Source organism: Enhydra lutris, unplaced genomic scaffold, assembly GCF_002288905.1.
Source record: "Enhydra lutris kenyoni isolate GAN:26980312 unplaced genomic scaffold, ASM228890v2 scaffoldscaffold73, whole genome shotgun sequence".
NCBI classification, from domain to species: domain Eukaryota; kingdom Metazoa; phylum Chordata; class Mammalia; order Carnivora; family Mustelidae; genus Enhydra; species Enhydra lutris.
In genome coordinates this window covers 3,577,962-3,593,393 of record NW_019154157.1, presented here as the reverse complement: position 1 = coordinate 3,593,393, position 15,432 = coordinate 3,577,962, and the positions used below count along the sequence as shown (strand labels likewise).

The 15,432-nt window shown below is 50.3% G+C and overlaps 1 protein-coding gene across 1 annotated transcript in view; it reads left to right on the top strand.

Annotated features, from left to right (window-relative positions):
• Nucleotides 1–8,762: 8,762 nt before the first annotated feature.
• LOC111160049 (neurofilament heavy) overlaps nucleotides 8,763–15,432 on the top strand; it is an 8,568-nt gene continuing 1,898 nt past the window's right edge. The window contains 6 exon segments of the mRNA XM_022522848.1: nucleotides 8,763–9,645; nucleotides 11,470–11,669; nucleotides 12,879–13,003; nucleotides 14,667–15,000; nucleotides 15,091–15,234; nucleotides 15,277–15,432. The exon segment at nucleotides 15,277–15,432 is cut by the window's right edge and continues 9 nt beyond it. Of these exon segments, the coding sequence (XP_022378556.1) occupies nucleotides 8,763–9,645; nucleotides 11,470–11,669; nucleotides 12,879–13,003; nucleotides 14,667–15,000; nucleotides 15,091–15,234; nucleotides 15,277–15,432 (1,842 nt within the window).

Below are 15,432 nucleotides of genomic sequence, written 5' to 3'. Positions count from 1 at the left end.
GTTTTGTGCTTGGTGGGCGATTTAACCTCTCCAGGCCTCAATTTTCTTACCAGAGCTTATTAGAGTGGCTGTGACACCTAAATGAGAGAATGTGTTTAAAAGGCAAGAGCGGGAGCTCAATCAGTGAACTTGGAAGATTGGCTGAGAACAGATTTGGAAGCAGTTCTGCTCTAGCAATACTGGCTCAGAATGCATCTCTCCAAACCCCTTCACCAGAGATCCTGATTTGAGGATCTGGGTGGACCTGGGAATATGCATTGGTGACCAGCACTGAGGCAGAATTATTTTTAAAATTTTAATAAAAAGCATATTATTTCCACTAACTCCCCCTAAGAAAGCAAAGACCTCAAGGTCAGCTCTGTCTCTTCCCTCCTCCACCACTAACTTCCGAAAGCCAAAAAGCAGTCAGGTACCGAGCAGAGATTTTTCTGGTATGCGTGACTGAATCCCCAGTCCAGGTCCAGTTTGGGGTCCTGCAATGTTCTGTCTATTGCAGGTGCCTGGCTCAGGGCTGAGGAAGAGGTTTCAGAAACTTTGCTGGCATGTCTCCTCCCTGCTGGCATTTGCTGCTCTTGGATGGTCCCTTGTGTCTTCACACAGCCTGACTGCAGAGCGACAGGCTGAGTAAAGCAAGCTTCATGTCCACCAAGCCCAAGGACATGCCCACTTGCAGGAGCCTCTTTTAAAGCCCAGTAATACCTCATTTACCTGCCAACACTGACCATCAGGAATGACTTTTTTAAAAAAAATATTTTTTTATTTATTTTACACAGAGAGAGAGTGCACACAAGCCGGGGGAGTGACAGGCAGAGGGAGAGGGAGAAGCAGACTCCCCACCAAGCAGGGAGCCTGAAATAGGGCTCAATCCCAGGACCCTGGGGTCATCACCTGAGCCAGAAGCAGACGCTTAACTGACTGAGCCACCCAGCCATCCCAGGAATGACCTTTTATCCAACTGATAGTTCTCCCCTCAAGCCCCAACACACCCAATTTAAACTCATTGACATGTAACTTCCTAAAATTATCTATCTACTGCTTTCTCCTCTGGAACAAAGAGATAGAACATCACTGAAACCTTCCCCTCTGCCCCCCACCCCCAGCCCTTGTGGAAACTGGGAAGTATAGGAGGCCTAGGTGTGAGTGACAGCCCCTACCTACATTGCTCGGTAACCTTGGCAGGTCACTTTCTTTCTCTGACCTAGATGATCTACTCTTTACTAGAAGATACCCTGCAGATCTAGTGGAATTGTTGCAGATACCATAGGTAGGTGGCCAGCATGCGGCAGGCAGGTGATCACCATGTGGAGGTTGCCAAAATTGTTTTTCTGGATGATTCCAGATCAATTATGGCTCCATGAGCACTTTCTACTTAGCAGTCTCTCCTCAGGTCAGGTCATCCAGAAAGCTGAGTTGGCTGTCATTTTAACTTCCTGACCGTATTGCCTGGAAAGCCTCCTCCCCCAGACACAAAGCTGGTTCCCAACAACCCTTTCTTCCACCAAGGTGATGAAACAGTCCCCCTGAGCAAAGCCCCAACCAGCTTGACGAAATTGGGAAAGTGTTGGGTCCATTTCTAAGGCAGTGATCCTATGGAAACCTAGCTGGGCCTTCCCATAAGTGTGAAAGGTGGTAGGACAATCCTATAGTTCAGTATACCTCCTGCAATGGAATCCATTGACCTGAATTCCAATCCCAGCTCCACCACTTTCTAGCTGTGCATCCTAGGGCAAGTCACTCAACCTCTCTGAGCCTCCAATTCCCAGACCACAAAGTGCATAGGGTTACAGGGATAAGCAAGGCCAGGGCTTAAATCAAAGATACCTCCTCCCCTCCTTAGCTGAGAGCCCTCATTCCTATTGTTGCTTAGCCCTTTGCCCTAGGTAACAAGAATATGACAGCTCTAGAGCATGCGTAACACAGCAAACCTCACCTAGTTGCTAGAACTGGTCCCTTAGGAAAGACCAATGAATCATTTCACTCCTACTCTCAGGAACCACAGCCCCAAATCATTCATTCATGATTACCCACAAAGGGAGTTGGAGCAAGGGTAATTGGGGGATCAGTAAATCCACCCACAAGTCCATGACCTTTGCTGCAGAATTCGGCTTCCCACCTGGTGCCACCCGAGGGCACAGATAAGTGGGCAGGCAGACAGGCCTGCTGCAGTCTTTCATCAGCTGTGGGCCAGTCTCCTGGGGTTAACCTGTGGGTGGATACTAGGAGGAGGAGGCTTATGCAAAACTGCACGTAGTTCAGTTTTTGCTGTTTCCTTCATTAAGGGAGCAGGAGAAGGGAATCTGCCTCCCTTTACTATAAATCAAGCCCTGCAAAAATAGGACATCTCTAAGGAGGGAGAGGAGGAGGGGAAAGGAGGAGGGATGTGATACAGGGAGAAGGAAAGGAGAGAGGATGGGGAAAGAAATGGAGAAAGGACAGGGCAAGGGAGACCGAGAATGTGGGGCACAATTTAAGGGAAGAGAGACAAGGAGAAAGAGAAATGCTCAGTTCTTCATAGATAGATACACTTGATCTTAGCCAAAAGACTGAGAAGCAATCTTCATAGATATATACAAATAATTGCTGAAGTCCAAGAGGAAAAGGAATACTAGGGAAGTCTGCAGACAACAGAGTGGACAGGCCTGTAGACCCAGCAAAACTGACCAGCCAGCGGGGATTGGGAGGCTCCAAGCTTTGGTGGTGGGGGGGTGGGGGGGGGTTAAGGTGGCTCACTTTCAAGCCTTTCCCAGTAGTTCTGCAGTGGCCTCCCTCCAGGGGCCCACAGGGCTGGGAGCTGTCCAGATGCCTGGTGCTGAAATGTCCAGGCGTTCACTGGCAAGACTGCTCAGCCATTGGACAACTACTTGTTAGGCACCTACCATATGCCACCTATTGTTCCAAGAGCCAAGGAAGGCAACAGTGAATAAAACAGACAAATATCTGAGCCCTTATGAAGCTTACAACCCCTGGGAGAAGAGAGCACAAGAGAGATAAAAACTATCCATGTTAGAAAAAGGTCACTTCTAAAATAAGAAAAAAAAGTCACTTCTTTTTTCTTGAAAGTTTCAATGTTATAAATTGTTATTTTCAAGCAAGTGCCATTTAATATAATGTAACCTTAGTTAAATAATAGCTTGTTCTGGACTTATATGTGTATATATATATATGTGTGTGTATATATATATATGTATAAATATATGTATATATAAATATGTATAAATATATATAAAGAACACTTATATATATAAATGTGTGTATATATATATATGCTGAAGACACAGAATGTTCTATGTGATTTGTCATTTCACTTTTAACAAAATGCTACATCAGTCACAATTTTCATACAATATTTAATGTGAGAAAAGGTCACATTTTATGAAGAAAAATAAAGAAGGAAGAGAATGAGGAGTTCATCAAATGCACCCTTAAACCATGGTCACATGCTGTTCCCCAGAGAGGAGACACAGTGGTGCAGGATGCCAAGGCTGGGAGTGAGCCCTTACATAAAGGATATGCTGACATTGGGTCACAGGTCACAGGGACTCTCAGTCAGATGACCCATCAGGGGCACCTTGGTGGCTCAGTTGGTTAGGTGCCTGCCTTCAGCCCAGGTCATGATCTCAGGGTCCTGGGATTGAGCCTGTGTCGGGCTCCCTGCTCAGTGGGGAGTCTGCTTCTCCCTCTCCCTCTGTCCCTCCTCCTCTTTCCCTTAAATAAATAAAATTTTTCTTTTTCTTTTTTTTTTTTTTAAAGGAGGATCCATTAGAGGCCAGACTCCAACCCTTACCTCTTCTCCCTCTGGGTGCATCTCATTCCTTCACCCTCAGGCCATCTGCGTCTACTGTGCCAGAGAAGTGGGTTCCCACTCTGGGTGTCCAACATCACTTTAGTCCTGGAAGATTTGAGACACTGGGCTCACTTCTGTTTTATCAGTAGGTCAACTCAGGCAACCCACTTCCTCACTTTATTTCCTCAGTTTACTCATCTATGAAATAGCAACTATCATCCTTATCAAGTAAACATGGTTTGAGGAGGTACCAAGGGGAAAGTGGTGGCTGAGTTCTCTCTACTGTACACATGTGGCTGGGTGGGGGGAGGATTTCCCTTAATTGAGGTCGCATTCTTTAGAGTCCCCAGTGCTCAACACAGGGTCTAATCCCATAGCATTGAGTGAATGAAGTGAGTGACAGCAACATTGGTCGATGTTCATGGAGAGCTGTATACTGCTTTATCCTTCACACTGCAGCCCTGTTCCCAAAGAGCACTGACCTTGGGGCCCACAGGGGTTCTAGATAGTTTTGCCATAAGCTTCTTAGTTGCAAGTGTTTTCACCACATTACTAATTGGCTGTGAGGTAATTTTCCCTTAAAAGGTTAAAAAAAAAAACAACTGGTTGATAGTTTGGTTTGATAGTTTTTTGGTTTCATCAACTGTTTGACAGTTTGGCTTAGTTTCTCCATTGACATAGTGCTCCCATTTATGTATAATATAAACAGTAGCCATTATGGTGGTCTATACAGTGATGCAGAATTTTGAACCCAAGACCTCCCACAGAACTTTGGAATGTTTATCAACAACATGTGACATTATGCCAAGAACAAGCAACAGTGTAGAGAAGGCTTTCACAATGCAATACAAAACCCAGTTACAAATATATATCCTAGTGTTTGGAAATGGATACCTGTCTTAATGAAGGAAGAATTTTTAGCATAAAAACGAGAAAGCGTGATGTTAAATGAGAGAATCAGGAAGCCAAAGAAATGTGTAACTATGAACAGTTATTTTTGAGACAAGTACAAGTACAATCCCCAAAATAAAATGAGTTATTTGCACAGTACCGTCGTGAATCTACACATAGTTAAAATGTATTCAAATATTTTGTATTTTGCAACAGTCTTTAAAATTTTGTTATTCAGGGGTGCTTGGCTGGCTCAGTCAGGAGACTGTGCGACTTAGGTCTCAGGATCATGAGCTCAAACCCCACACTGCATGTAGAACTTACTCAAGAAAATTGTTATCCATGTTTCATTATGTCCTCTTTTTTTTTTTTTAAGATTTTATTTATATATTTGACAGACAGAGATCACAGGCAGGCAGAGAGGCAGGCAGAGAGAGGAAGGGAAGCAGGCTCCCTGTTGAGCAGAGAGCCTGATGTGGGGCTCGATCCCAGGACCCTGGGATCATGACCCGAGCCGAAGGCAGAGGCTTTAACCCGCTGAGCCACCCAGGCGCCCCTCATTATGTCCTCTTTAATGAACATCTTTCTTTCATTTTTCATGATTTTGTCTCTTATGAGAAAAAAAGACATGATCCACAGGAGCCCAGATAGCAGCCCAGGGAGAACACAGGGTGGAGCCCAATTCTAAGAGGGTCCTTCAGTGTGGGCCACTATGGGAGACACTTGAGAGCAAGAAAGTCCTATGATCAAGTAAGTTTGGACAACACAGCACACTCCAATCACCTTTGGAGGATTTTCAATGTCCATTGCCAAGTCCAGGGTCCAAGAGCTGCTTCACGAGCCCTATTTAACTTCTTCACCCATGAAACTCCTCTCTTCCTCTCCTTTTTTGGAGGAACACTTATTATCTTCAAGCAGGTGCCTTGGGAAATACTGGACTAGGATTTGGGAAGGATTTGAGAATCCTCATCTCAGGGAGACAATTTTAGAGGTTTATGGGATTCTGTAATCTCAGTGTTTTGTATGTGCCTATCACAAAGCAGGTGCTCAGTAAACAGGTAATGGATGGATGGATGGATGGATGGATGGGTGGATGGAAGAATGAATGAATATGTTATTCTATGAATGAATGAATGAATGACTCTGTTATTCTTCTCATTTCCAAATGGTAATAATTGAGGGGAGGAAGGTGAAAGCAATTTGAGACCCAAGGACTCAGGACAGAACAATTTTTAATTTCCTCTAGACCCCAAGTTTGGCTGGAGAACTGATGTAATTTATTCACCCATTCATTCAGCCAATGAGAGTGGTTAAGGGCAGTGTAGTGGATTAGCACTAGAGAACTTGGAGGGGATAATTAAGGAAATGTGGAGGTAAAGGAGGCTAGAAATGGCTTCCTGGAAATGAGTCAGAAGGGTCCTTTGGGAGAATGAACTCAGGGCTCCCACCCTCATGCTGTTTTTCCAGCCACACAAATCATGCTTGGGATTTCTTGCTTGGAATTCACAGGGAGCTGTGATCCCATGGTTGTGGTCCCCTGGCCTTGACAGAATTCATCTTGGACCCCTGGCCCCCAACACTTAAGGAGCTCCCCTCACCACTCTTCCTCACTGTCAGCTGCTCATTAACCATCCCACACCCTGAGGAGGCATCTGCGTTATGCAAATGACTGAAAAGACCCAAAGGAACAAAGCTCTACTGGCAAAATGCCAAGCAGAATGACAAGTAAATGGGGAGCCACATGAGAGCACAGAGGCTCTGCTCAAGCCCCCCTAGAAGTCATTCTAAGAAGCGTCAGACCAGACACTCACCTCCTTCCTCCCAGCACGGACTGCAAATGAGCCCCTCTGCCCCCTGCAAACTGGCTCATGACTGGATCTTTAAATGGGGGAAAATGCTTCATCATGTTCTGCTTCCCCATTCAGAACCAGAAACTCCCTTCCCCCCCTTCCTTCTCCAAGCGCACTCTCCTTCCAGTAAAATGTGGTTAAAGGGACAGTACCATCACTTCCTCATCTCTGAGGGTCTTTTTAGGACCAGGGGTCTGGAAATGAGGCAGAGAGCAAGGAGAAACAAACTGGCAGAAGTCTTTTCTGGGGGAAATCTGTCTGTCCCCATCCTGGGAAGCCCACAGAAAGAAAACCAGTATAAACTGGAAGTGTAGTGGGGGTTGAGTAACTGCCTGAGGGGAGGCTCAGATCTGGGAGGGGAGTCTCAAGGCTCCTTCCCAGAAAAAGATGGTGGGAGTCCCAAAGGAGGAGCAGGAAAGCCCAGATGTGTATGTGGGAGAACTTCATAGAAAACAGGGGAATGGACGCCCTAGCAGAAGGTCGAGGGGCTGGGTCCCCAGCTCCCAGAGTAGTCCTGCAGGATCATTCAGCACCCTCCTCAGTTCCCATCTGCCTGGCACATATACATAATACATACATCCCTCCTCTCCTGCTCCTAGGTAAAGGCAGAGATTAACCGCTTTCTCACCAAAGGAGCAGGCCCTGTCCTCGGTGCTGAAGCACCGGACACAGCCCTCCCCCACTCCCAAGGCATTTCACATGAGAATGAAAGCTCAAGGAAAAGTGGTATAACACCAGCAGTTGTTAGTGGTATAACACCAGCATAGCACCCCAAATCCCAGGAGCCCCTGTATCTATCTGACCTCCCATCCGAGATTATGGAAGTAAGGGATTTTGATGCTCTGGAAGCATCCCACCACTTCACTGGGGGCTATAAGGGATGCCTATCACTGCACTATCCACTTCTCTGTTGTGGAGGTGCAGGGGGAGGGATGACAGATGACAAGTCAAAGTGCAGGAAATGAGGAGGAAAGAGGGAGAAAGGACTTCCTACTTGTGGCAAAGTGGCTGCCGCGTCCACAGGCAGTATATGGGTTCCCTTTCCCTAGTTCAGCCAGAGACTCCCCAAAAGCAGATGCCTCTGGTGGGTCTCTAGTTGCAGCTTATCCCAGGGCAAGGTACAGATGGGAAAAATGGGAGGGGAGGCACAACTTCTCCAAGGTCATTTAGCCAGCAAACTGTGAAGCTGACCTCAGACCATAGATCCTGACCTGAATGACTCTTAGGACAACCTGTCACTTGCCCCCACCCCACACAGGCTCTAGTCCCCCCAACTTCATGCCCAGCCCCCACAGAAGCCCCACTCTGGGTTCTCTGACCCTCCCACAACCCACGTTCCTCTGGCCTATTCAGAGGACCCTCTGCCTCCTTCACTGAGGGCCCTCCTTGCTGGGGCCATCTTCAGGGTCTCCTTCCTATACTGCAGGGACCGCTGTGTCTCCCATCCTGGCTTCCCTCTCTCCATCCTCTGAGATGTCTCCCATACCCCCATTCAGAGTGCCCTTGCCGCCCTTCCCAACTCCAAGTCCCCCTCCCCTATTCCGTAGCGGGCTGCATTTCTTCCTGGCGGCTTCCTAGGTATTAGGGAAAGAGTATTTCTATTCAGGAGTCTTCTGTCTCTACCTTCTGTAGCATCCACCATGAGTCCATTTAGGATTACTTTGCTCCCTCCCCTCTTCCGGACTGGCTCCAGACACGCTGCACCCCCTATCCTGAGTCCTAACTTCCAGGAAAATTTTGTGCCCCCCCCCCCCCATTCAGGGGTCTCTTCATCCTACTGACTACAGAGTCATCCATCGCTCCATCCGAAAGGCACCCTGTTCCTGTTCCCACCAGGACTCCTTGTCCTCTCCCTATTTTGGGTCCCTTCTCTATTTCCGAGCACAGTAGCAGGGTCTTCTGACTCGCATCCAGGGGTCCCCACCGTTCCACTCCAGGAGTCCTGTACCTCCTAACCCGACCTCGGGGTGCTCCACTGACGCCGCGTTGATTCCCCTTCACTCCAGAGTCCCCCTGCCCCGCCCCTCTCACTGCGGCGGAGCGGAGCGGCCCGGGCAGCTGGGGAGGAGACAGAGAGGGCGGGGCCCTCCTCTCCTGCCCCCCCCCCCGCACTGCCAAGGGGCTGGACCCGACCCGGCTGCTATAAAAAGGCCGGCAACCCCGTACTGCCGCAGTGCCGCCCGCCCCGTCCTGGCCTTGGGTATCGCCCTCCGCCGGCGGCCGCACCTGCTCCCGCCATGATGAGCTTCAGCGGCGCGGACGCGCTGCTGGGCGCCCCGTTCGCTCCGCTACATGGAGGCGGCAGCCTGCACTACGCGCTGGCCCGCAAGGGCGGCGCGGGCGGAGCGCGCTCTGCTGCGGGTTCATCCAGTGGCTTCCACTCCTGGGCGCGGACATCCGTGAGCTCCGTGTCAGCCTCCCCGAGCCGCTTCCGAGGCGCAGCAGCCACCTCAAGCACCGACTCGCTAGACACGCTGAGCAACGGACCGGAGGGCTGCGTGGTGGCAGCAGCAGCGGCCCGCAGCGAGAAGGAGCAGCTGCAGGCGCTGAACGACCGCTTCGCGGGCTACATCGACAAGGTGAGGCAGCTTGAGGCTCACAATCGCAGCCTGGAAGGCGAGGCGGCGGCGCTGCGGCAGCAGCACGCTGGCCGCGCCGCCATGGGCGAGCTATACGAGCGAGAGGTGCGCGAGATGCGCGGCGCTGTACTGCGCCTGGGCGCGGCGCGCGGTCAGCTGCGCCTGGAGCAGGAGCACCTGCTGGAAGACATCGCGCACGTGCGCCAGCGCCTAGACGACGAGGCCCGGCAGCGGGAGGAGGCCGAGGCGGCGGCGCGCGCACTTGCGCGCTTTGCGCAGGAGGCCGAGGCGGCGCGCGTCGAGCTGCAGAAGAAGGCGCAAGCGCTGCAGGAAGAGTGCGGCTACCTGCGGCGTCACCACCAGGAGGAAGTGGGCGAGCTGCTCGGCCAGATCCAGGGCTGCGGCGCCGCGCAGGCGCAGGCGCAGGCCGAGGCGCGCGACGCCCTGAAGTGCGACGTGACGTCGGCGCTGCGCGAGATCCGCGCGCAACTTGAAGGCCACGCAGTGCAGAGCACCCTGCAGTCGGAGGAGTGGTTCCGAGGTTCGTGGGCGCGTGGGGGGGGCGCCCCCTCCTGGCCGGGCCGGGTGCAGTCTGTGTAAAGGTGGCTGGGCTGGAGGGTGTGCTGTTCAGCCTCCTCCTGCAAAGTGCATTCCCCTTTGTTAAATACCAGTTTCCCCCCGGGTCTCTGGAGACACCCCTCTCCCTTCCCTGAAATTCTGGGTTGTCCTTTGGCTGCCCTCCTCCAGGGTCCTTATATCTGTCCTGAGACTCTGGGTCCCCTCTGTTGCCCCTGCCCAAGATTAGAGAGCCCCACTCTAAGGCCCCTTTCCATCAGGTTCCTTCTACAGTTCCAAAGCAGTGCCAGCTTCCAGTTACAGGCACTGGAGAGCCTTTGCCCTTCAAAGTAACATGCCTTCCCTGCCTAGCACTGCTCATCCCTCTTGCCTGCACTCTGCAGGGGACCTCATTCTCCAGACCCCTACCAGGCTCCTCCCCAGTGGGGCATTCTCACATCCTTTCTCCCGGGAGATACCATCACCTCAGCCAATGGGTGCATGACGCTGAGGTGGTGCCTTAATGTCCTCTCTCCCCTTGAGAAGCTGGAAGCTTCTCAAGCTCCCCCCTCCTCCAACTCCATGCCGCTCTGAGTCAGCTAGATTGCAGCTGCAGCAGCTCTGAAGCTGTGCCCAGCAGCTGCAGGGTGACCTTGGGCAATGTTTGCCTTCTCTGGTTTTCATTTCTTTGGGGGTTGAAAGGGGAGGAGGTTGACCCGCTGAGCCTCTTACTCAGGGGGAGCTACATGATCCTTCCTGAAACTGTGTAAAACTTTTGTATTTTCCTTGGGAGAGGGTGCACAGGCTCCAGCGATTTTCAAATAGGTCTGTGGTCCACAGAGGTAAGAAGCCTCACCCACCTTGATGGTTTCTGTCTTTGCCAACGCTAGCAGGGAAAGCCAGGAAAGCTGGGACTCAGATGCCTTGTTTTCCCCATTTTCCTCTCCTTTGCAGTGGCAGTACCTTCCCTTCCCCCATCTCTGCAGCAAGACACCTCCCAGAGCAAACCTCTCTGCTCTCTTGGGCTTTGCCCTTTACACAGACAAACCATTCTAGGACTTCTGGCCCACCCAGCTGGCTTCCTTTCTCCCCTCTTCACCTTCCCAAGGTGGCTTTTATTATCTTGGGATTCACGATATTCACTTTCAGGAGACGTAGATTAGTCTCCAGACCTCCACCGGTTCTAGAAGGTCTTCTGGGAACCAGCAGCCCATTGTTCACAGGGCCCAGGGTGTGGCTGCCATTGACACAAGGACTCCTGTGCTAGAGAATGCACAGCCAGGTGGGGGAAGGGACAGAGAAGCTGGCATGTGGGCCCCCCAGGCTTGGGCTCTGCAGAACCAAAACCTGCAAGGAAGGGGCTGTGGCTTCTAGTGGCTCACAGCACCTTCACGCCTCTAGAGGTCACAGGCTCTTTACCTTGTTCCACCACAAGCTCAGAGTTAAGCCCTGTCAGCCAAGTTTCACATCTGAATTCCCAGCATTGACAGCTGGGTTCAACCCAGCTGAACCAGGTATTAGGACCAGAAATGGGAGCGTCCTCTGTCCTGTGGGGTTTCAGATCTTGAATTTGGGGAGACAGTCTGACTGTTGGAACAAGCCAGACACTAGATTTGAATCTATTGCTTATTACTAGCTGGCTTTGAATGGTAGTAATTTGCCTATCACAAAGGAGAGGGTAGGTTAAGAATCCAAGATGGCACCGGGCACTCAGTGGGTCGTCAAGCCATGCGTGTCACCTTTGGGATCTGGGCTCTAGAATCCAAATCCGGGTGTGTCTAACTCTGTGCCTTGTCTCCTTCTCCCACAGTGAGGCTGGACCGACTATCAGAGGCGGCCAAGGTCAATACAGATGCCATGCGCTCAGCACAGGAGGAGATAACAGAGTATCGCCGCCAGCTACAGGCCAGGACTACAGAACTAGAGGCTCTCAAAGGCACCAAGGAGTCACTAGAGAGGCAGCGCTCTGAGCTGGAGGACCGTCATCAGGCTGACATCACATCCTACCAGGTGGGCAGGGATGGAGCAGAGAGCCAGACTACCTTCCCTGCTCAGGTGATCCTGGACAAGTCACTGTCCCTCTCTCAGCAGGGTTGTAGTGGTGGAGACCATGGATGGGCCTTGGAGTCAGACATGCAAGGGGTACCAGTATGTCTTTCTAGCTGAGTGGCCCCAGGAAACTTATCTGCCTCTTTGAATCTGAATTCCTCCAGTGCAATGGGGGAAAAGAAAAAGCATGTCCACTTTGCAGAGCTGTGAAGGTTAAAGAGATGGACAGACTTTCCATGAGATGAGTGTGAGCCTGCTCAGCGGGGTGTGGGTCATGGTGGGCATTTGGTAAACTATAACCAGCATCTGCAAACGTGGGTAGCCTAGGGAAGGCCTTGGCAGATTCCTTCCATTAAAGATAGCTGGCAAAAGAAAATGACTCTTTTTTTTTTTTTTTAAGATTTTATTTATTCACTTGAGAGAGGGAGAGCATGAACAGGGAGAGAGGCAGAGGCAGAGGGGAAAACACACTCCCCACCGAATAGGGAGCCCGATGTGAGGCTCAATCCCAGGACCCTGGGATCATGACCCCAGCTAAAGGTAGACGCTTAACCATCAGAGCCACCCAGACACCCCGAAGATGACAGTTCTAAAGACCTCATGTGAGTTAATATATGGGGACTGTGGATAAATTAGGAAATGGAGAAAGCAAAAAAGAGGCAATAAAAATCAGCCCTAATGGTTCACTTTCAGCAGTGGCTAAGTGAGCCTGGGGACAGGGGAGAAGTTTCCATCGCTATTTAGAGGGTTTCTGTGTATGACTTCAGTCCTCAGCCACAGGTGTTTCCTCAGCCCTTACTAGGTACTTAGGAGCACCGGAAGCCAAAGCAGACAAGGCTCTGTTTTGCAGAGTGTTTTCTAAGTTCAAAAGATCTCTAAAACTTCACCTGTCATCCCACTGACCATTGATAACCATTGTTGGTGGCTGGTGTGTTTCATTCTAAATCACTCCCCAGGCTGAGGTTGTACAGACATGCAGCAGGATTTTTCTTCCAGGTAGTTTCCACGTCCGCGAATGAGGCTCCCATAGCTTTGGCAGTGTGGGTGTTGGCCCCAGTGAGTCTAGCTAGATGGGACTGCTTTGGGTTTGCCTGGTGTGCTCCAGCTTCTCCGTTGCCGAGGGCCAGACGCTGGCTAGTGCGTGATGTGTGTGTGACCTCACCTCCCCAGGAAGCCATCCAGCAGCTGGATGCTGAGCTGAGGAACACCAAGTGGGAGATGGCAGCCCAGCTCCGAGAGTACCAGGACCTGCTCAATGTCAAGATGGCTCTGGATATTGAGATTGCCGCTTACAGGTGAGGTGGGCTGGGGGGGGCCTTGGGATGGTGGGGAGCCCTTGTGTTCTTATGAGAAGCTTTGCACTGAGTTTCAGGTTCCCAGCAAGATGACCTGCCTATCTTAGAGACAAAAAAGAATTTTTTTTTTTTTTTTTTTTTGGTGGTAAAATGTATAGGATATGGAATTTGCTATTTAACCGTTTTTAAGTATACCATTCAGGGGCACTACATACATTTACCTTGTGCAACCGTCACCACCATCTATCTCTAGAACTTTTTCCATCTTCCCAAACTGAAATCCTGTGCTCACTAAAGAATTACTCCCCACTCCTTTTTCCTCCTTTCCTCTGGCCCTAGCAACAGTCATTCTACTTTCTGAAAGAGGTCTCGAGGGTGGCTTCTTTTCATTCTGCCAGTGACTTAGAGAATTAACGTTCCTCACCCCTCACCAAATCTGGCCAGGTAGAGGCTTGCTTTGGAGGGAAAGGAGGTACCTGAGTTGTCAGAGGGACAACTCACTTAGCGCTTTTTTTGTTTTGTTTTGTTTTGTTTTTAGCTCCCTGGGCTTTTGTTTCCTGGGGAAGTAAAATGGAGATGGTAACAGTACTCCTGTCACAGGGCCATGGGGAGGAGGAACTAATCCAGTTCTGAAGCAAATCCGGGTACAGCTGGGTGGCTGTAGAGAAGGCCCTCAGTAAATGGTAGCCAGGAGATGGCCCTTAGACCTCCCAGCAGAGCAGTTTGTTGCTGCGGAGCAGGCTGACCCAGTGATCTCTCCCAGTTGCTGGCAGGTGACCCTTCATGTCCCACCTCTTGGGTCTAGTCTGTAATCTTGCTGCTCAGAATGCAGTGGGTGAACCAGCACAATCAGCATCTTCACAAACGTGTTGGAAAGGCAGATTCTCAGGCCCCACCCCAGACCTACCGAATCAGAATCTGCATTTTAAACAGATCCCTGGGGGATTTGTATGCTGTTAAGTTTGCAAAGCGCAGGTGTAGGGTAATCCCTACACCTATTGAGTCAGGCACTGCCAGGTCCTTTTTATTTATTATCTCATCGAAACAACCCTCTGAGGGAGGGGTTCTTATGACCCTCTTTTTGCCAATGAAGAAACTGAGACTTTAAGAGTCAGAATGGCTTGGTTGAGGTCACATACTTACTGAGTAGGAAAGAGCAGACACTGCCATCCCCACCCTATTCCTAAAACTCAGAGGATGAGAGTATAAGTGACTGGGGACTCTTGAAATTCCAGTGGGATTCTAAGACCTCTTATGTTAATGTTAAGTCTCCAGAAGTCCAAATTTATAAATGTGAAATTATTTGCTCAGGCTCCCACCTTCCTCTTGAATATTTTAGTTGAGGGATAGTTACTGTAATTTTTGCTAATATAGGTGTTCTCTCTCGAGGGCCATTTTGGGGTGGGGGCATTGTTTTAGAAGTTGCAGCCTTAGCCGCATAAAACAAGAGCAGTGCCATTGGGGTACAGATTCTGGGTTGTCCCTGGGATGATTCGCTAAGTGACTATTTCCAGACTCAAATTGTCCACCATTCACATTGCTTCCTCCACCAAAGTCCTTATCATTGGATTCTGTGGATCTTCAGAGTAACTCAAGAAGACCCCCAACTCATCAGTCTGCTCTGAGTTAATAATAGTAATGTGTTCTGTTATCCATTCTGCAGAAAACTCCTGGAGGGTGAAGAATGTCGGATTGGCTTTGGCTCCAGTCCTTTCTCCCTTCCAGAAGGACTTCCCAAAATCCCCTCTACATCCACTCATATAAAGGTCAAAAGTGAAGAGAAGATCAAGGTGGTAGAAAAATCAGAGAAGGAAACCGTGATTTTGGAGGAACAGACAGAAGAGATCCAAGTGACTGAAGAAGTGACTGAAGAAGAAGAGAAAGAGGCCAAAGAGGAGAAAGGTGAGGAGGAGGAAGCAGAAGGGGGAGAAGAAGAAGCAAAATCTCCCCCAGCAGAAGAGGCTGCATCTCCAGAAAAGGAAGAGGCCAAGTCACCAGTTGGAGCCAAGTCCCCAGAGAAGGAGGAAGCTAAGTCCCCAACTGAGGCCAAGTCCCCAGTGAAGGAAGAGGCCAAGTCCCCAGAAAAGGCTAAGTCCCCCATGAAAGAAGAAGGAAAATCACCAGCTGAGGCCAAGTCCCCAGCTAAGGAAGAGGCTAAATCTCCAGCTGAGGTGAAGTCCCCTGAGAAAGCTAAATCTCCCATGAAAGAAGAAGCAAAATCTCCAACTGAGGTCAAGTCTCCAGAGAAGGCCAAGTCCCCAGCTAAGGAAGAGGCCAAGTCCCCAGCTAAGGAAGAGGCCAAGTCCCCTGTGGAGGCCAAGTCACCTGAGAAGGCCAAGTCCCCGGTGAAGGAGGAGGCCAAGTCTCCAGAGAAGGCCAAGTCCCCAGAGAAGGCCAAGTCACCGGTGAAGGAGGAGGCCAAGTCCCCT